The following is a 23,429-nucleotide window of genomic DNA, read 5'->3' on the forward strand; positions in this document are numbered from 1 at the left end:
CAGAATAAAATGAGTTGAACAATGTCAACTATGATGTGAAATCTCTTGGTCCCCAATTTGAGATATTTTGACAAGGTCCCCAAAAAGGGGTTGATACACGTATGTGTGTGTGTGTGTGTGTGTGTGTGTGTGTGTGTGTGTGTGTGTGTAATGATTTTTGTATATTGTTCTTTGTAAAATTTCATGCCACAATCTCCTAAGGGAGGAAATAAAGAAAGAAAGATAACATTTTATCTAATGTTTAAAAGTATGTCCCAAGTTATTGTTTCCGTCATATTTAGGCGATTTTTTTTTATAAATACAAATAGTCATACATATGAATGAAGTGTAGTTGAATCGAATTGATAAAATGGAAACACAATTCAAGATTTATTCATTGACAGATAATTTTTCACTCGGAAAAACTTACAAAAACGGAATCATTTCTCTTAAGGAGTTTTATAATGGGAGAATCTGACATCATTAACTATGCATCCCGGGTCACTCGGGATACCTCGGGATATACCTCAAACACGTTTTCACGTTACATGTTTCTTCATGCATGTCCATTGCATTACAAGTTGTACAGTCACTATGGTAACTTTGACATGAAACATTTGAAGCTTCTTGTGTGATAAGTTCTTATTGATAATTAAAATAAACGTCGTTTTACTCACTTTTAATTGGACAAAAAAATTAGAAATGTGTGTAAATACACAAGCAATAAAACGCCTTTTCTTTGCTTCATTCGGGCTATGAACGTACATTTAGCTAGAAAGGCAGAATTAAAAAAAATAAAATGCGAGTTTTCTCCAATCGACCAAACGAAAACACCTCCAAATACATGTAGTGATATTCTTATATTTGCTGATTATGTACCTACTGATAAAATAAAATGTTTTCAGTCGCCTTGCTAATTCTAAGTAAAATGTTTTTCGATCGATATAGGTATATCAAGTTAGAGATAAAAATGAACTTCCTATAATTACAGCTTCAATCCAATGTTTTCTCAAACGTCCGCGTAAATTTGTTTCCGCCCATTTTAAATGTTTTGACTGCACGTGACAGGTGAAATTGACGTAAGCTGTATATTTCCAATGTTCCGCGGTCGTATATGGAGTGCCCCCATGTGATTTCATTACACGTGGTGGTCAGAAACTCTTTTGCTTTTTTAAAACTCAATCTTTTTATTGATGATTTCATCCATAGTAAATGTTCTAATAACTTAAAATTTGGCACCATAAAATATGTATTACGTTCCATTTTGATGTAAAAACTTTGCTAACGCTTGCTTTTATGGTATTCACAATCATGCAACGTTGAAGCCTTTCAAATTTTGCCTGGCGTTCACGGCGTGGTATAATATTATTTGGCGCACAAGAGATAAAATCAAAGAAAATGAATATACAGACTGTCAGACTCAAACAGCATCAAAAGCCTGACAAGACAAACTGACTTCATCAAAATAAATGTGCAATATTATAATCACCTTGCACTCACACGACACATTTTTTCAATGTACTGATTTTTCCAACTCTGTTGTCTGTTTATTGGTACTAGACAACCATCGTTTTCAGAGAACACTCAGTATCGAAAAGACAACCAAACGTGTACCATATGTGTACAGAAGCTCCACTGCATTGTGGATGAAAAAATTTTCTCCTGTTATTTTTTTCAGGATAAAATGAGAACATTTCAAAGATATAACTCTTTAGAGAAAATACACACACCACGCCTTTTTTTCGATTCGTTGTCTCGATGTTCTGGGAAAATATGTTTTTCATTGTTCGTGACGTTGACAAGTTTTAAGTGCTTTAGATATTCAATTTAAATTTTAGTATCTAATATATAATACATTAGGTTGCACAGCAGCGAATAATTCTGTCACAAGTTAAAGCTGAACACCGCTCGTAAATAGGCACGGTCCGTCATATTTCTCTTTCGTCATTGCTGTTCCTACAACCCTATATAAAGCGCAGACCTTTAAACAGTTCTTGAAAAATACTTAGTTGTAAAGGTCTCGCCTGTGTGGAAGTACATCTTGCATCGCCGTGTTACTCGGTTGCAATGGAATTATCAAAATTTAAGGATTTTTTTTTAAGCCAGGAGAATACTAACATCAAATGAATTGGTCAATGCACTATTTACAAAACAATATTCGCACATAAAATAAGAAATAACTGCCGAAAATCCAAAGACCATGACGGGAATGCTACACGTCGGTCACGAGTTCCAGGTGTGCAATCGGGTGTAACGAAATCGAAAGGTTCATATATCAGGGGCTCGTAACATAAAGCATGCTAAGATTTTGACTTAAGTAGGGTCATAGTAGGACTTTGGCGGAATCTTAGGACCTACATAAGTCCTACTTAAGTATGTCTTATACCGTAACATAAAGCAAACTTAGCAATGTCTTAGCTAAGTCATGTTTAATGCTAAAAAGTAGAAACGTATTTTTCATTTCTTTTGCCGAATTTGAATGTATTGGTTTTTATAGATACATGTGCATGACATCTTTGATACTAGATGGGGTAGATGTAAATGTACACACAACATTCAAGGTGGCATGAATATATATATACACATGTGCCTAAAATTTTTAAAAAGCTCAAAGCGATGGATTTCGGAGAATATATTCAGTCTATTGTTGATGCTTGTTATTTTTGACGAATATTCACTATTTTGGTCGTTCTCGAAGACTGCTTGTGGCGTAATATTGCGATGCCGTAGAACTTGATATAATTATATAGTGGATTTCTTTTTATATTTTGTTCTACATCAGTCTTACCTCACCAATAAAGCAATTCACATAATCTGGGTATAATTCCTTCATTAAGTCGATATATTGAAATGAGGCAATCGTCGTCTTTAAAATTGCTTAGGGTTTTTCTATCTTTGAACGTCCTTCTTTTATATATATAGTTTCTCAAGTTTTGCGAGTTTATATATGCAGGCACTTCTTGTAAACCGACCATTACGTGTTTACAACCTATTCAGCAGTCCACTTGCATACTACCGGTTAATGGAAAATGTGACAGATTATTAAGACCACTATTAATATTATATCAATTAAATCAACATTTTTATACTGGTGAATATTAAGATATTCATTCTGTGTAAATATTATCATGTGATTAATACTCTGTAATCATATGCTGAATTTAAATAATTAATAACAATAAAACTTCTAAATGTGTGAAACAATACTTAAGACATACTTAAGTCACCTCTACCGACCGCCTAATTTTTGGGTAAATTGTCTTAGCTAAGCACTCTTCTAGTTACGGACTTAAGTCTAAGAATGTACATAAGTCCTACTTAAGCACTGTCTTAGACTTAAGTATCCTTTATGTTACGAGCCCCAGGTACCTGTGTGACGGTGCCTATTTACAAGCGGTGTTCAGCATTAAGGAATACCTTTCGGACATTAAAAAGACGAAAGCTACAAAGAAAATTGAATGAAAATACACCATGTCATCGAAAAGCCGTTGAAATATGGGAAAAGAAGAAAATTCACTGACTTTGATGAATTATGTCTCTAATCAAAACTCTGGGTAAAATAGATAATGTACATTGAATAAGATTACACGTGATATGTTCAGAGACTTTATATACATAATCTGATATGGGACAAATCAAAAAGAATCAAGCAAAATACGCGCATAGATCAAGGAAAGTATGTATCAGACGACAGTTTACCAATTATTAAAAACTTGGAAGCAAACTTCACGCCCTGAAAGCAGCGGGGATTCCGGGAAAGTTATTTGTATAAAGATAATCTCAAGGCTAAATACGTATTAAAGATTTCTAATTTAAATATTGGTGCAATAGATACATGTAGAATAGGTAAAATAGAAAAACCTACAAACAAAAGTTAATATCAATTGACTTATGCAAAATTTAACTCCAAAAGCTTATCTTCTATTGTCATCAAAAATACTTGAATCTGAAAAAGAATTGGAAAACTAGATTTTTTGATGGAGTAATTTAATGTGAAAACAATGATAAAAATTGTAACAAAAGGTCATCCATATTCGGACAGGAGAAACCAATATGTTTTTATCTGTTGTTCAAACCAAATCGTGTCTAGTAAAATTTATTTGTGCCCCGTCCAACAAATACAACAAGAGATATAAAAACTCTGTCAGACAAAATACACCCCTTACAATTTGTCATTGGTTTTTACAATTAACATGTTTATATTAATTTGTTATACTTTCATGTTAGATACTGAAATCTGATTGGTTAAGACGCAGTTAATAATATTTACTATTACCCTCAGCGTTAGCAACGCACTTGGCAACGGGTAACATTAAAAAATATTACATGCGCGAAAATTATGCGCGTACGGTTCGCTGTAGAATTCACGTTATTCCTATATAAAAGCAGTAAAATTTTCTTAAAAATTTTAAAAAAAGACATTCAGTATAACAAAATAAATAGTGCCTGTTTGGGAGGATAACAGTTGAAATTGACACCCCTCGAAAACCATTGTCAACCTCCGCTTCGCGTCGGTTGACAATGGTTTTCTCGGGGTGTCAATTTCAACTGTTACCCTCCCAAACAGGCACTATTTATATAATGTCACATTTACATGCTTCATTAAAGACTAATATCAACATCAAACTTTGCAAAAACTGAATTAGCACAAAACAAAACATGATGCAGTCAATGCTGCCATTAGAATTTATGTTTTCTTTTTTAAATATTTGTTAACTTGAAAGAAAGTTATAGCCGCTGTCCCGATTCCGATTCCGATACCAGTGCCTACTGATTTTAGCTTTGAAAGTGAACTGTTTGCTTCTTGCTCGGCTGCAGCAGCTCTTCTTGCTTTCTGTTGTAATACCAAGTTTTGTATTTGCTCTATCAATATTTTCCTCCATTTTGTGTACTCTTCTTCGATTAGGATATCAAGGTTCCGCACGCATTCGCATTCATGCTCCAATATAAGCAATTTAGAGGTCCTTTTCAATTTGTCTCTCGCTGCGATTCTGCATCTTTTGTGATAAGTTTCAAAATCGTTCATGGATATATGTTCTCCAGAATAAAGAAACTGCAAAATTGAATTGCAAACCTCAAAAACAAATTGCACAGAAATAATTATAGTTTTTAAGACTATGTCATAAGCAATTTTAATCAACTGAAAATCTTAACTTGAGAACATTATCAGAGTAACGAAAAAAAGTTTACCCTACCTCATCCATTTGGTCTTTATAGAATTCAAAGGCTCTCTTGATTGCTTCGCCTCTTCCAACTTCCGCTGTCGCCTTAATATACATTAAACAATTAAAACCGTATGAAGAATACTATTGTGTTCCGATTGTAAAAGTGTAATTATAGCGTATTAAGAACAACGCGCTAAAGTGAAGTGACAAATGCGGTAGTGCGAAGTGTCAAACGCGCTAGTGTAAAATGATAACAACACACTAGCGTGATTACAAGATTTTACAACACAACTTTACACAACACAACTTTGGCCCAACACACAATCTGTCGTTGCGCTAACATTATAAACGCCGTTGCGTCCACACAATTTTACACAAGATGCCGTCAAGCTAACACCGAACACGACGTCATGTTAGTGCAACTTTACACTATACTGTTATGTAAAGTTGTGTTGGCCCAAATCTGTTTTAATTGTTAGTGTGAATTGTTAATAACACTTTAGAGCGTTGTAATCATCGCAGATGCGCGTTGTCACTTCGCACTAGCACTGTCAATAACAGGCTTGCTTACAACACTTATAAAATGTTTTATTAAAGTGATAGAAGTTGTAGATTTGTAATCATTTACATATTTTCAACATAAATACAATATAAAGCAACCACCCATTCTATCGAGCCTTAACGTCTCTTTTCTATAAAACAACACAGTTGATAATGTTTTCACTCTCTTATGATAATGTCAATTTTCTCCACATATTTGAACATACATTTGATGCCAATATATATATATATATATATATATATATATATATATATATATATATATATAATTTTTTATTAATCAGGTAAATTTAGATAAGAAGAAGTTGTAAGTAATTAGATTCATGGTAATGATAGTTATCTAACTAAAGTAACTTCAATATAAACATTTCAAGGAGTTTGGTTTAAAAGACCTCAATCAGCTTTGGTATTACCATTTTTTTTGCTCACAATACAAAACGTTCCATAAACCGATGAATAAAAAATAAAACTTATTTAGATAATTTTCATTGATATAGAAATATATTATGTTTATTATTCAATATTGATTAAGACTATCAATAATTTTCTTATTATCATTTTTTGGGGCAATAATTATTATTTACACGTTTATAATTTTATATTTTATTTTTCAGATAACAAAATAATAAAACAAAATTTATAACGTAATACTATGTGATATAAAGAAATGCAAAGTGATATGTAGAAATGCAAAACAAAAGTGTTCAACGCGAAAGCTTTTAAATTTCATTAAAAATAAAAAAAAGTTTAAATTACTAGCAAAACTAGGTGCATTTCTTGAACTGATTAAACAGTAACCAATTAAAACATTTGATTTCTTTGTCAAGTTTATCTTAAAAGAGACTGGACTCAACAAATTATTCACAAGATCTGTCGTTTACTTTCAAGTATAAATATTTACATTTAGTGAAAATAATAACATCGTGTCTATCCATACCCCACTTATTGATATGGTTCATTGTTTTAGTTCTGCACATGGATGAAAATATAATTCCATCAAATTTACGATAAGAATTTAAAGCTGAATTGGTTTGCCTAAAATTACAATTTATATGTTAAAGAACTCTTAATGTTTCATGTTGATCCATTACATTGTACAAATGTGATACATAAGTCGGACGATTATCTTAAGGGAAAAGCCGCTTAAATATGAATAAGAAACGGGATATAATACGGTGATTGAGTGTAGAGTAAACTAAAGTTTGGAGCCATTTAGATTTGTATGCACATATAGTGATGCTATCCTGAAAGGTGACAAGGATAGGATAGAGGATGCAGGATACATGATAGGAATACTGAAGTCAAACTCTATCCTATTCTATCCTATTCTGCATCCAATAGCCAATCAGATTCGAATATAAATTTCAGAATGGTTTTGCGAAATGAAAATTAATTTAGAAATACAAGGTAAAACATTAAAAAAAAAATTATGTTATATATTTACAAAGCGGTAAAGAAAATTGATGCGTGCTATATATTTGTCAATTCTGAAACGGCGTAAGGATAGAGTTACTGTAAACTTACTACATAAATAACGTTTATTGATTTATCTAAAGACTTCAACAGAATGATAATAAACGTATTCAGTCTAGGAACAGTTTGACATACAAGAAGACAAATATCTTAACAAGAAACGAACGTTGTTCGTGTGTAATTATCACGTTTCATTTAATTTCTTCGATTTTCGATCACAACGACGTATAAGGTTCGGTAATATACTGAACATATCAAATTAAGAAATATTCGCAATAATTCATATTTTAACAATAAATTTAAATAATATAGCAACAAATGCGATATTTTTTTTATTTATTCATAAAGTAAAGCTTTCCCGATTCGTGTTTTCATTTATTGGCGACCGAACCAGCCGATTACCGATATTCTCCGTGCATAATATCATATTACATGTATAAGGAAATAAATTAGTTTAAACTGTTTGTTTCAGCTAAATTAAAGATCTTTATCATTATTATACATATATACGTAATAAAAACAAATCGCTTACCTGTTTGTTTACGTAAATAAGTACTCTCCGTGTACGATTTAATACCACCGATGTACAGGTAAATACGTTACCTCGTTCTTAAGATTTTCTAAGATTTCATTTTATTTACATGTAACTCTTATTCCTAAATTTGGATGGTATTGGATAGGATAGGATAGGGTACGATAGAGCCATTTTGCAGAATAGGATGCAGGATGCAGGATAGGATAGGATTGTTTTGTCAGCTTAGCAACGATAGCAGCATTGTACATATCGTATTTGCACGTAATACTGCTCAAATATCATTCTAACATACATTCACAATATATATTCATTTCTCATCTTGTCATGAACACAACAGAAAAATCAAATATGTGATAAAAATCGTAGGATAAAACGAAAAACAAATATAATAGCCAATACAAAGACTGCGAGGTATGAGTAAATCGTATCATTTACAAAAGAACAAAACAGTTTTTTAACTGGTACCTTTTAATGAATGGTTTACATACCTGAAAAGCTGTCTGTGGGCTAGGGTACTCTCCTTTTTTCAGCAAATCGACATAAGCCTTGAATAAAAAGAACGAGAGGCATTAACTATCACCTGAGTACCATAGCCCTTAGTTGGACATGTCATAATCTCATGTTTGCATTAAAAGCTTTATATTGAAGTCTAAACCCAAATCTGAGAATCCTCTGAATGTTACCCAATTTTTGTTATTTGATGTTTAAAAAACAGTCATGAAAATGTGGTCGGGGGTAGAAGGAATCTCGGATTAACTTACTCTTAGCTTAAGGGGTCAGAAATTTCAAACTTTTGGTAATGAACTAATGACCTTGTTTTTACAAGTACGCACAGCATATTGAAGAGATTTCTTAAGAATAGAACGCATTCTTAATTCAATATTGCTGAGTGACAATTTGCTATGTTGTTTTCAAGATGGATTTAAAATTGTTATGGATGAAAAACAGCCTTAAGTAAACAAACATAATCACAGATTTTAAAGCATACCGAGACAAGGCACCACCTTAATGAGACAACCTTTATCATATTATATGAAAATCATAGTTAACGATCTTTAAAATTCATGGTCACTGTAGTGTGGTTTAACACAATATCGTATATAATATTGTATCATGTTATATAAAAATTGTTTGATAAGCATATGTTAATTTTATATGGTATTTTAAAATACAATATTAATCAATACTAACAGTAATATAACATACGATACTGAATCCTATAATACTTTACAATATTCTGTCATATGAAATACCATGTCATACAATATAATACTGTATAACATGATGAAACAATATGATATTGTTTCATAAGACAATATATTAAGATTTGATATTGTATCTTAAACTATGATGCGGTAAACTATTGTTGTATGAATCATGTATTTGATCACATACACACGTAATACATTACATAACATAATAAAGTATTATATAATACAACCCAATAATAAAATAATACATCACATTATTGTAACATATGATATTATATTGTATGATGGATGTTTGATATCAGGTATAAATAATGATATTATTTAATATGATATTGTTTCACATACATTGTATGTTACATAATATGATTTTGTATCGTGCAACACAATATAATTGATACAACGTTGTATTATATCAAATGATACAATTATTATCATGTGATAAATTATAAATTATATAATAAAATATTACATTATACAATATTATAACATATGATACAATATTATATTTTACATTACTATAAAATAAAATTTCATCTGATACAATATTATATTTTATAATTCTATATCATATTATACCATAATCCATCATATTATTTGATACAATAGTACATATAATACAATATTAAGCCATATGATATATTGTATTTTTTTTGAATATCAAGTGTCACAGCACTACATTATATCATAAAATATCGTATTATGATATACAATATTATATATAACACTAATATATGATACAATATCATATCATACATGTTATATACAAAAAGTTTGATGCAATATCATATTGTATCATATAATTTTTTTTTATCAAAATTATAGTATATGATAATACATAGTATCATATAAAACAAAAGTGTATCATATCATACAACATGCTTCATTATTTAAAATTTAATAAAGACTGGACAAAAAAAACCCTTAAATTTGTCTTTCAAAGAGTACTTGCTCTAAAAACTTAAACCAGCTAAAAGAAAACATTAACCTCGTTCAGCATCCAAAACCTACGGTTCAGATTCATCATCCGAGCCTGTCAAATGAATACTATTATAAGACGCACCATTCATGCAAGTTTCGTGAAGTTAGAACTACACGTGTAGTAATAACTAAGATATAATCATCAGAAGACACCTGCTCCAAAAACTTTAACCAGCTCAAGAAACCTTCACCTCATTCAGCATCCGAAACCTATAGCTCAGATTCAGCATTTGAGCCCGTCAAATGAATATCATAGGATGCACCATCCATGCAAATTTAGCACCAGTAGTACATTACAAAAGGTTATAGAAGGCACCTACAACAAAACTTTTAACTGCTACAAAAACCTTAACCTCATTCAGCATCTACAATTCATGGCCCAGATTCAGCATCCAAGTTTTTTAAAGTCTATAAGTAGGTCCAGATGCATCATCATGTAAGTTTGGTGAAGAAAGGACAAGTAATAACTTAGATAGAGGACCTGCAACAAAAACATTAACGAGGCCCGGACGCCTACGCCGGGGGTATAGCATAAGCTCCTACCGTCTTCGTCTCGGTGAGCTAAAAATACAAGTTAAATTTAGTCATTCCCCCCTATGGCGCCCTGGCCATGGTGTGGTAGATCTAGCCATGAATTTCACAATTTAGATTCCTCTTACTAAAGAAATTCTTCACAACGAAAATAGTAACGATTGGCATATTTAGCCAAAATGAAGTTAAAAATGTAAAATTGATAACACATTACGGACAACGGACGACGCACGACGACGGACGAAGACCACACTATAACACGTCAGCTGAGTGACTCGGGTGACCTAAAAACGAAAATATATTTTAACTTACTTTAATGTATTTTACTATGTCCTCCCCGGTCAGAGTTTTATTGTGTATCCGTTTTGCTATTAGCATTTCCTTGGATAGTAAATGAACGACGAACGACTTTACATTTTCCACAAAATCATCATCCATATCTTTTAAAATATAAAAACCATAGGAAACCATTATAAGAATTCATAATCAATATAGATATTCGCCCTTCTGACTTTGCCGATAAATTTGATATATAAAAATTTAAAAACAAAATCAAACTTGAGCAATATCATAAAAAACACAAAAAGGCAAACAATTTGAACGAAAATGATGTAGCCTATGTTCTTTTCTACTAAAAGCACAAACACTGTTTTCGTCTAAAACATTAAATAAATTCACTCACTACACGTATCAAGATATTTCCCAAATATCGCCATTTAACTCCCTATCTTATGGCCTTCCCCCTTTCAATGCACAACAAATGATTTTTTTTTAACTTATTTCATTTTTAAAAGTATTTACTGTTTATATGCCTATCTGGTGTGTTTGATGTCCACGGTTTCTACCATTATGTGCTACAGTGCCAGTATTGTTAAATCTGTCCATTGACGTCGTTTGCGTCACGTTTTTAAGTCTTGTTTAATGATTGTTTTGTCTTTTTGTGAATGTGTCAGATCAAATATAAATATGTAATGTCATAATTTGGGCTAAATAATTTCAAATCAAAAAAATTCTACGATTTATGCTAATAAATGCATGTATCAATTGAGTGGTTTAAGATCCATTTTATCTATAGTTACATTATTTAGCACATGCATATTGTTATTTAGAGATGCATGGTCACGATTTTGGTCAAAAATTATTTTTCCAATTTAATGTGAGGCATTCTGAATAGGCAACCAAAATTTGAGTGTCATTTGTTGAGATATAAGGGAGTTACAGAGTTTACAATTCCTTGCCATGTAAACAAAGCTTTTGTTTACATTTTGAATGTTGAAGTCAATATTCCAATTCTAGACCTAAAAATGAATGTGTTAAACGTGAGGAACTGTTTCATCTACACTTAAAATGAATAAGAATATAGAAAAAAGAGTTTGAAAAAGATTTATTATTGGTATATTGAACCTATGTAAACAAAGACAGGGCACGAGCCTTGTTTACATGACACAGATTTGTGAGCTCCGTATCTTGCAAAAAACTTATAGACTGACTCTCAAATTTTATTTCATCATTAGAAATGCATTTTTAAAGCATTGTAAATAACAAAAACAGAAAAATAGAATTTGACCAAAATCGAGACCATGTCCCTTTAACATAACATGCTCATTAAAAAGGGGAAACACTAAAATATTAAAAAACTAATAAGAATTCACTATCAAAATGACATCAATTTGCAAAAAATTCAAATTTAACGTAAAGCAGTTGATGTGTTGACGTCAATCTTATTGCATGAGAGTGTAACATAGGAAGTTTATTTGAGTTTTCAAATTGAATTTTGAATTAAAAAATGATTCGATTAATATTTTACCCATCAAAGTTGGTGATAAAACTGTAATTATATAACACAACGTTGAAAAACTATGGCAAAAACATCATAGAAAAATAAAAATATATATAAACTGAAAAAAAAATGTTTGATTACCGTTATATGTCTACCTAAGTTGTAGACATACGAACAAAATAGTACATGTATATCGAAAATAGTTACATCATAGTTGTGAAATAAATATTTTTACCATGTAAATCTATGAAATATCCCCCCAAAAATGTAGACATGCATTTGTATATGTTATACAAAGGGACGAATGATAACAAAATCTTCAAAAATTGATTGTAAAAAACGTTCTCATTATTTATAAAATCAAAAATATGATTTATGATGATTTGGTCAGTTTATGCTTTGTCTAAATTGGTTTTGATGCTTTTTCTACGTATTAAAATCATGGTTTTAAATTGTACAGCATCATACTTGTAGAAGACGACATACTGCCAATTTTTTACCTTTCACTTTTCCATCAAATGCTTTTTTCGTCACAACGGCCTTACCAGGGTGAGGTAAGAGAAACCCTCCGATGTTTGGAAAATATTTACCAAGCTTTTTTCGAAGTTCCCTCAATTCCTCGTGTTGATTTAAGTTTATCTTTAAAGAATATTTTAAAAAAAAATATTATATACTTTATTTTGATTCTTCTGAATAATAACTATTACAGTATGTATATACACTCAATTCATACTTTCATGATAAATGAAATCTACCTCTAGTTGCTTTTTAATGTAACGGTTTCCACCATCTTTTCCGTAGGAATACTCGTAAGGATATCCCCAGTCTCGTATCAAATAGATGAATTTCTTTAAAAAAAAATTAGGCAACTTTAAAATGGCTAAGTAGGACCTATTGTCAATTTGTGTCAAATATATTCTCATCCAATGCACATCTACATGTATATACTTATCCATGTCTACTAATTACTTGTTTTTATAGTTCATTATATATAAAAACAAATTTAGTGCATAACCTTGTTAAAGGCGAGCATACATACTGCATTGTTGATATCGGTTTCGTCGGATTCCCCTGCGACAAGTTTGCCAAATGCAGTGAAAAACTAAATGGATGGTAAAGATAAAATAAGTTTTCGTATAAACAAAATATGGTAAGTCAGAAAAAAATTCCAAAACAGAAGAAACACACCATTTATTGTAATTGAATCAGGCTTATGCAGACTTTACTTTTTCAATTACCTTTCAAAATTTAGTCTGTCAAGTTTTTTATTTTGAATTTTAATATCTTTTCTTAGATTATGAAGGACATTTTATTCGTTGACATGGTGTTTAACGGATATTGTATTTTTTTTTAATTTTTAAACTTGCATATATATTAATTGTTTAAATATCAATTTTAACTCTCCTGTCACCATCTTCTTCCAGAATATATATATATATATATATATATATATATATATATATATATATATATATATATATATATAGTGTTGTCTTTTTTACTTATCTTCACTACTTCTTAAAATATATTTATTAATTTCCTAAACATAAAAATGCATGCAAGAGCATTCTCTACATAATTGTTTTGTGAACAATCGCCACAAGTAATGATTTTATTGTCTTCAAATATGAAGTACTTTAGGATATTAAAATTGTTGCAATATATGTACATGTATAAATATATCTTAAGGACGTTGTTTACTCAGGGTTGGAGTTCTCAAATTCGGATTGTTATAAAGTTCAATGGCATGAGTAAAATTTGTTTTAAACACTAAAAGTATTCATGAAATGAATTATTATTGACAAACCATTCAATATTTTTACTATATTATGGAATTAGGTTCAAACAAAGTTAGACTTTTAGCAAAACAGAGGAAATTCGGACTAAAATTTTCAGATTTTGTTTTTCACTGAAATACTTTGGGTGGTAATGTAATATTCAAAGTTAAGATTTTATTTGTTAGTCAGCATAATTTTGCATATTTTCTGCTGGTTTTATCTCACTTTTTCGTTTAGATATTCGAATGGCACACACTACAAAAATATTGAAAAATGCTTAAAAACGATAAAAGAGATCATATCTCAAAATTTTGATCATTTACCTCATATAACTTTTATGCCTGCTGAGTCAGGTCAATAGACCTAGTTTAATGCTATAAATGTTTTAGTATTATCGTCATTTAGTTTTTTGTAAAATTAAATCAAAAAAGGGTAGGAATTTGAAAACTGATAGAGGAAATTCGGACTGGAATATTCATAAAAATTGTGAATGAAAACTTGATGCTTTGTGTCTGTTTAGTGTCACTGCCATTCATAAACTGTATTTCATTTTTAAAACAGTTAAGCAATTTGTTTTTTTTTTCACAATTAAGAAAATGTCAATCATACTGTAAAATTTTTAGGGACTTTTCTTAAATTTTCGGGAAATATTCAATGGCCATTATCTCAAAAAGTAGGTCATTGACCTACTTTTTTGAAAGTGAAAAATAGCACTTCCATGATAGGTCTTTAACACACAAAAAATGGTTTTCCATTATCATCAGTGGAATTTTTTTTCATTCTGAGTAAATGTATACCTTAATCTATGTAACACCAAAAACATTTTTCAGTACTGAGTAAAGGGTAAATGTTACTGAATAAATGTATCAAAAAGAAAAATCAAACAGCCAAATATATTGCATCTTCGCTAGTTTTCTGTCCACTCCGCTCTCCATAAACCCTTGGCAGATCTCATTACGAGAATTCGGTGATGCTGTGGCGCTATCTATCAAGCAACGTGAGTATTCCCTTGCATATTTACATTTTAATAGAATAATACAACGGGTAATAAACACACAACATATTTGGCATAAAATGTCATCAATCACACATTCTTTCCAAAGAACAAATTGCATCTACTTTGCAGTACTTCTCTCACAATTGTACCATTCCTATTATAATAGATATTCTGGAAAATCACACGCAACAGTTTTTGCTTGGCAGGATTTTTACGTGGCCCGGTTAATTGCTTTTACATGTAGTAAGTTTATACTTTTTCCATCTATATCTTGAATTCAAAGAGCAACTGTGCATTTATGAAAGAAAATTGAATATACAATGTACAAAATGCACAGTTCTGCTTAAAAAAGAGAAGGTGCCAGGGCCAAAAAAAATTTACATTTTACATTGCTAGCGGTTTGACCTACTCAGCTATCCAGAACTATTCTCTTCGGTGTAAATATAGACCACTATGATAGACAATACCATTTTACTAAGAAATTGCTGCTTTTGCCAACTTTGAGGATTAATAATAAGATAGCAAGATCAATATGATAGGTTCAATCTGCATATTCGAAAAATTTAGAAATATGGACGATAGAAACTAACAAAAAATCTTTTATTTTCAATAGTGATTTTTTTTCCGGAAAATCCATCTTATCTATATGTCAATTCATTTGTTATTCGTTAAAGATCCTTTAGAATAAAAAATTTCAAAATTTGAAGTGTTGATTTAGCAATATTACCGTTCAACTATAATACTGCTATTTCAAAAAATACACTGCAACGTCTTGATCCCCCTAAAATCCAAACAGGGGATCAGATCAGATATGCTGGATCTGAATATTTTCAAAAGACTGGCGTATAATCTATCCCAAGTAACCGTTTTCATAACATTTGAACGAATTTAAACAAAAGGACGCAAAAGTACCCGTCAAAGAAGTACAATTGAATTTAATGTAAATGAAAAAATACAAGAAATTTTAAATGACAAGTTATCTCTTTTTTACCTAAAGAAGTTGACAGCTTTCTTACAAATGACAAAATCAGACATCGTTTTGATCCAGGTATTTTAAGTCGCTTGCAATGCAAACTAGAGGTACTGTGAGCAAGCTCACAATTGATACCCCCCGCTAAGAAAAAAATCATAACGCGTGTATTTTTGCTATTATAGAAAATATTGGATGAATCTATTTCACTGTCCATTTTCTATAAAAAACAACTGCTTTATTTTTGAAAACTGTTAATTTTTAGCTTCTAATATTTCCATTAATACAAGACATGACACAGACAGAATTTAGCTTTTTTGAAACAATGACCTTGAACTTTCTCAATTGACCTTGGGTCAAGGTCATGACACACCCTTTAATCATAAGCAATCTTTGTGTAAAGTAAGAACTTCCAATGTTTCCCCATAAGAAAGATATGGACCGGACACAAATTTTGCATTTTTTCTACCAGTGACCTTGACCTTGCCCAAATGACCTTGGGTCAAGGTCATGACACACCCATAGGTCATAAGCAATATTTGTGTGAAGTAAGAACTTCCAATGTTTCCCCATAAGAAAGATATGGACCGGACACGAATTTTGCACTTTTTCTGCCAGTGACCTTGACCTTGCCCAAATGACCTTGGATTAACGTCATGACACACCCTTAGGTCATAAGCAATCTTTGTGTGAAGTAAGAACTTCCAATGTTTCTCCATAAGAAAGATATGGACCGGACACGAATTTTGCACTTTTTCTGCCAGTGACCTTGACCTTGCCCGAATGACCTTGGGTCAAGGTCATGACACACCCTTAGGTCATAGGCAATCTTTGTGTGAAGTAAGAACTTCCAATGTTTCTCCATAAGAAAGATATGGACCGGACACGAATTTTGCACTTTTTCTGCCAGTGACCTTGACCTTGCCCAAATGACCTTGGGTCAAGGTCATGACACACCCTTAGGTCATAAGCAATCTTTATGTGAAGTAAGAACTTCCAATGTTTCTCCATAAGAAAGATATAGACCGGACACGATTGCACAGACAGACGGACAGACAGACAGACGGACAGACGGACGGACGGACAAGGTGATTCCTATATACCCCCCCAAACTTTGTTTGCGGGGGGTATAATAACCTGTGAAGCCTTAAGTTTAATCTGTGTATTAAAATGTGACCAGCTAGAGGGTGTTGGGGTCAAATTAAAATCTTGGAATTCTTTCACAGTATTGATTGGCTATTGTATCGCCTCTAAGGTATTGATTTATAATTAATGCATCAAATAGTTGTATAAACTGTGTTGAAAAAATAATATTATGACAAATATCATAGGCAATGGAAACAATTATAAAAGACAAAACACATTTTTAATAATATAAAACTTTTGTTTAAATTAATTAAACCAAGCCTATACTCAATTTAAATGCTCAATAAAATTTAACAAAATAGGACAGTTAAAAACTGAAATTTTACCTCCAAATGATGCAAATCATCCTCTTGTAGCTGTTGCATCAGATTGTAGATCTAAAATGGTCTTAAAAATATCGCCTTTATTAAAAACAATGGTATTTTTTCAATATATTATCGAGGATTCAAATACTTGTAGTATATTCACCAAAATACCAAAAAAATACTGTTTCAACAAACCTGAACCGAGCTTATCAAATTGGTAAGAGCAAATAGGCTAACATTATCTTTTACAGTAGATTTATTGTCAAAGACTCCTTGTGTGTCCATTAGAAGCACAGCAACCTGGTGAAAGATGAAAACACTAACTTGACAACAAATTCTTGAGTATTCTGAATATTATTTTGTTTAAGAACTAGTTTATTGCTTATTAGCAAAAGAAACTTACCTTATAAGGTGTAGTTTTATTTTACAAGCATTAAATGGGGATTACCAAGATTTTAGGTAAAGAAAAAATTTCCCTTTTTAAATGTACATGCTTCAATATAACAATTATTAAAGTCAACTAAACTTTGAGTGTCAGTCGTCGAGTTTTAAGGGAGATGCAGAAATGCAGTTTTCACAATTTCAAAGTTCAAAAGAAAATTCTAGGTTTAGACTTAAAATTAATGTGAGGATCTGTTTATTTATGTTCAAAACGAATAGCAGATGAAAATAAATTCAGCTTCAAAAAGAACTTTTACAGGTATTATGAACCAATATTAATGTAAACAAAAACATGACACGGGCCTTGTTTACATAATGCTCAAAGAATAATATTGTAAGCTCTCTATCTTATTTTAAAATCTACGACTGACACTTAAATTCTGATTGATCATAGGATATGCATTAATAAAGTATCGTAACAGTAAAAATAGATAAAAATTGATCAAAACCATGGAAATGCCTTTTTAAGAGGGATGTATGATCGTGGCCATTTTAATGCAATATTAATCTCATAAAGAAGAAGAAGAAAAAGAAGAAGAAGAGGTTACTTTAAAAAGTTTGTTAATTGCCCCGACTTCTCAAATTCTAACTAACCTTTTCTCCATCTTTATTTTTACATATGAATGGTTTGCTCCAGATGTGTATTCCAGACGTGACTCTTTCGGTTCCTCCGCGCCATTCAAATCCTTTTATTTTATCATCTTTCCTCAACCAATCGCCCTTCATTTTATGACATTAAACAACGTTACAGAAAGAGGTCATAACATACAGAAATGAGACATAATAAATTGATCAATGATTACCTGTGTCTGTGATTCCAAGTATTTCAAAAAAAATCCTAGGAGAAACGATTTGCCTTTCCTAAAGGATCCAGCAATCGATATTATCACAACAGGATATGCTTTGACATCTGGATGAAACATGATCTTTTCCAAGTTTTCAATTTTCAGTTCTAATCCATGGGAATTTTTGCCATCCTTGACCTCATGTGTAATACGAATTATCTGCAGAGGTTCACCATTATCTGTAATTGTTATAATACTACTTACTGTAATAACAGTGGGTGTGATTAAAGTAAGAAATAAAGGAAAAGGAATCGACTGTTATTAACATGATCCTATTTGGTTTTTATATAAATTAAACCTAACACTTAAAGATACGAAATTACAAAGCCCTCTTCACGTTTTCAAACTGACTCTACAAATAATATGTTTAAGATAGTAATCGGCGTCAATACAAAATAAGCAAGTTTCTCCCCCATTGAGCACAATTAACTATAGGTTATAAAAACAATAAATGCCAATTCAGTCCATAATTCTTCATCCTATTGATTGAATAAATGGAGTTTAATGAATTCTCTTATGCACCTACTCTGACCAAACATTGTTTGGAATTAAGGTACCTCACTACACCTAGACTTATTCTTTTTAAGACACTACGTCCAAGATGGCGATTTAAATGTTTTCTTAAAGCTGCTTGTTCCGATTTTATATCAAATTTTATGCACGCTTTTAAACGATGGTTATGCTGAGTAAATGTATATAATAGACATTGCAGTAGTTTTTTTCTGTTAATTAAGACAAATTTCAACAAGTGAAAAGCTGTCAATGTGACAGCAAACCGGGTTTTCTTTTATGTAAACTGTATCCATAATCCATGTCAACCCTTATCCAGTGAAATGGAGTACCCTACATGTATATGCAACATTTTGCCAAAAAATGACTAAGTTCAAAAGCTGGTATGTTTTTGATAAATTATCGGAAATCAAAATCCTAGCAATATGCACACCTCTGATATATGTACAATTGATCTGCAAAAGACCAACTTACTATCTTGAGAACTGTAGGAGGAGTTATCCGTACAATGAGGGTTCTCTATATGCAATATTTTGCCAAAAAATGACTAAGTTCAAAAGCTGGTATTTTTTCGATAAATTATTGGAAATCAAAATCCTAGCAATATGCATACCTCTAATATATGTACAATTGATCTGCAAAAGAACAACTTCCTATCTTGAAAACTGTAGGAGGAGTTGTCCGTACAATGAGGGTACCCTTTTGGCAGCCGCCCGCCCGCCATTTTCACCATTTTAATAACCGGATTTTTCCGTTGGAAAACCCGGTTAATAAAGAAAAATATATAATTATATATAATTTGCTAACATACAAACAAAGGACATAAAAGGGTACCGCGTTATTTCGCCTCATGTTAAATTTTACCCCTGACGACGAGACGGGTATGGTTGTATTAAGACTTTGTTTTCGCATTAAATAAAGGACAAAATAATCAGACAAATTATAAATAAACATGTGTTCGTTTTTTTCGCTAATATTTCTTAAGTTTGCTTTCTTTACAAACGATTTATAGCATGCGGGTTGAATAATCCCAATCATTCGGGGGACGGAACCAAACGGTTTCCTTTTCTAAGAATTCCCGTGATGCACGTTGGTTTGTTTCTCGTTTGCCCCCCCCCCCCCCCCCCCCCCCCCAAATTTTTTTTCATTCCCATTGAATATTTCTAACTTTGAAAGGAGACTGATTCTGCTCGTGTAAATAGGAGAAAAACCATAACTTTCTAAAATAAATGGTTTGTATGGAAAAATTGTTGATACTGTAATAACAAAAAAATCGGACCAAGCAGGTTTAAACTGTTTATATCGTTTGATTGGGTTATTTATCGTCGTAGGTCAGTGGTTTAAGTATTGGGCTTCAAAAAGCTGATCATAAGTTCGAATCCGCCTTGAGCTTTTGTTTATGTTTACTGAATCAAATTTTCGAAAATTTAATTTGTCATCCAAAATTGCACATTCTTTTGCCTACTTGTCTTAAATACTTCTTATCCATTATGATATCTATCACAATCAAGTAATTTTCTACTGATTTGAGAAAATATTTCAAGGTCTAGTGAGCCACCTTAAGCAACAATCATGTATGGAAAACCATCACTGCTGACAACACACATACATAGTACTTGAAAATAACCTATAAATTGGAAGTAATATAATCAGAACTATTTTTTTTAAAGGACACTTAATTATCAATATCCTGAAAATAATAAGATTTTAAATGATACAAATAATTTAGACACTTTTTGTAGTCAAATAATTCGATATTGAGTTCGATAAGCTGGTCACCGCATAGGTCTTGCCAAGCTTCGATTACACCTTTCAGCGCCTCATGTTCAAGATGCTCGTACAAACTGAAACGATTGGCAAATGTAATAAGCTTGATATTCAAAATTAACTAGATGCTGTCATTAGACAGTAATACCCGCACCATGTGTTTGCCCCTAAATAACACTGTTTTGTACCAGTTTAATTAAAAATGAAGACTATATGCAAGCTCTGGTAATACAATTAAAATTTATAATTTTCATAACTAAAGGATGAGATCCCTTCCCATATGATAATACACATCGTGACATGAGCAGCACTTTATGTGCAATTTGGGGTAGAACTGTTTGCAGTGAATTTTCAGTTAATCAATAATCTTAACATTTTATGTCATAGAAAGTATAATGGTCTATATAATTATTACAAACAAAATTAAAAATTAAATTATGCCCCCTCCCCGTGGGGGTTTCCGGTTTTAGATTTGCTTCTGTGTGCCTACATGAACATCATCGTGTGCACAGATTTAGAGAAGGGGTGGGAGTGAGGGGTCCAGACCCCCCCCCCCCCCTCCACATGAAAATTCATTTATATCAATTGTAAAATTACCAAAATACACCTTGGATCCCAATGCTCTCACAGACATGTAAACGCTACCCATTGCGCTTCAATGTTAGGTAACATTATTTGGGGGGTAAATAATTAATCAATATTTAATATACTTTATTGTTTATCTCAATAGAAAGTATACACGTACACCACAATATGCAGGTGTTCTGCACCACCTTAAAGCTGTTATTTACCTAATAAAATAGTGCAAGTGGATTTGAAGAATAGGTCATAAAAATACGTGCATGTTACAAATGAATGATCTTTGTCTGAAGTTACGTAGACAACACAGGTCTGCATGTCTCATTAGCGGGTACTAGTTTTACCCAGCTATTCGATTAGATGGGTTCACGTGTATACATACATGGGTGTTGCTAAAACGCGGAACGGAAAACGGAACGGAAAGCGGAACGGAAGGGAAAACGGAAAATCTTATCTAATGTTATTTACCTCATAGATTTGTTAATCATGCTAAAACGATATACTTTATGTACCTTTTTAATTTGTTTTGAAAGATTAGCAATATCAGATTATTTATTCAAGAATATTTATTTCCTCAAAATTAACAGTACATGCATTGACCACTATATTCTGTCCCAAAATATCCTCGAATCACTTTTTGCTGTATATTTATATATACCTCAGGGTTCACGCGATTCTCTTTTAGAAGTATTAAACATACTCATTATTCTTTCTTTAAAACGTCCTCTCTATCTTACCAGCTGGTATAAATACACGGCTAAAAATAAAGAAGTCTACGGGGTTTTGCATTTCAACAGACCCGGATGATAGTGTTGAAAAATTGTGCAAGGTCTTCTGAGTGACTTCCAAATGGAGAAAAGATGTCATCATTTTCGATTATAAATCGTCCAAATGTGCTGCAGGAATATTTTGGAATCGACAGACTATAGGCCAAATATATAATCGGAAAATCAAACCAGGCAACGTCGGATCATATGTATATAGCTGCTGGAATAAACATCTGCTCAGTAATGCAAACGTAAACAAAATTGCATTGCTAAAAATACTAGTTTCACAAATTACTAGTTTCACAAATTACCGGGTATTTTAATGTTTACTGTATTTTAATTTTTAATGTCGTCAGTCCTACGGTTTTTTTTCTTCCATCTCAATGATACTGTATCGTCTGTATGATAAAAGATCGTCTAGAACACCGAAAATTCAATTTTGATGTAAGTATATACATGTACATCATATTTGAAATATAAAAATACTCAAAACACGTATAAAACGCTTTCACTAACTGCGTACGTTACGCTGATATGCTAGCAATACCATATAAGAAAAATAAGTAAGAAGTTATAGCTAATTTGCTAATCATGATAATGTTTCACAATTCGTATATATACATTTGATTTTTCCGTTTCGTACTCAACTAAAGCCGAATGAATACAATGCTATAATTGATAGACATTCATATGAATATTATTAAGATAACAACATGTTGTTAATCATTCATTAGATATAAATAAAAGATACAAAGTAAATCGTTTCTGGCCAGTCTATACCCTTTTTAAGCGATAAACGTGATGATATTTTCCATTCCGTTCCGCTTTCCGTTCCGTTTTCCGTGCCGCGTTTTAGCAACACCCATACAAACATGTCTGTGTTTTCCGTATGCAGAAAAGGATTAATATATTAGTTAAGATCAGCTTAAGGAATTCATTATTGTGTTTTAATTGGATTATCATTATGATGCTGACCAATATAGGTAAGCATAATACATGTAGTAGCAGTAGCACAATATAATGAGATGCCAGCATACATAAGTTCTACTTTCACTTTCTAAATGTGATCTCCCTTTGACAGCATACTGTATCATCATCTTTTAATATTTAA

The 23,429-nt window shown here is 31.6% G+C and overlaps 1 protein-coding gene across 2 annotated transcripts in view; it reads right to left on the reverse strand.

Annotated features, from left to right (window-relative positions):
- Positions 1 to 4,565: 4,565 nt before the first annotated feature.
- LOC117692304 (atlastin-1) overlaps positions 4,566 to 23,429 on the reverse strand; it is a 28,934-nt gene continuing 10,070 nt past the window's right edge. Inside the window, exons 3-13 of one of the 2 annotated variants that reach the window (XM_034479805.2) lie at positions 18,654 to 18,874; positions 18,445 to 18,570; positions 17,605 to 17,709; positions 17,431 to 17,481; positions 13,253 to 13,315; positions 12,969 to 13,061; positions 12,714 to 12,852; positions 10,746 to 10,873; positions 8,202 to 8,258; positions 5,175 to 5,246; positions 4,566 to 5,032 (exon numbers count right to left, since the gene is read on the reverse strand). In XM_034479805.2, coding sequence (XP_034335696.2) covers positions 4,667 to 5,032; positions 5,175 to 5,246; positions 8,202 to 8,258; positions 10,746 to 10,873; positions 12,714 to 12,852; positions 12,969 to 13,061; positions 13,253 to 13,315; positions 17,431 to 17,481; positions 17,605 to 17,709; positions 18,445 to 18,570; positions 18,654 to 18,874 — 1,421 coding nt within the window. In that variant the 3' untranslated portion in view covers positions 4,566 to 4,666. Of the gene's footprint in view, positions 5,054 to 5,174; positions 5,247 to 8,201; positions 8,259 to 10,745; positions 10,874 to 12,713; positions 12,853 to 12,968; positions 13,062 to 13,252; positions 13,316 to 17,430; positions 17,482 to 17,604; positions 17,710 to 18,444; positions 18,571 to 18,653; positions 18,875 to 23,429 lie in introns of both variants that reach the window. The other variant, XM_034479804.2, reaches the window with a different exon arrangement.

This window comes from Magallana gigas, chromosome 9 (assembly GCF_963853765.1).
Source record: "Magallana gigas chromosome 9, xbMagGiga1.1, whole genome shotgun sequence".
NCBI lineage: Eukaryota > Metazoa > Mollusca > Bivalvia > Ostreida > Ostreidae > Magallana > Magallana gigas.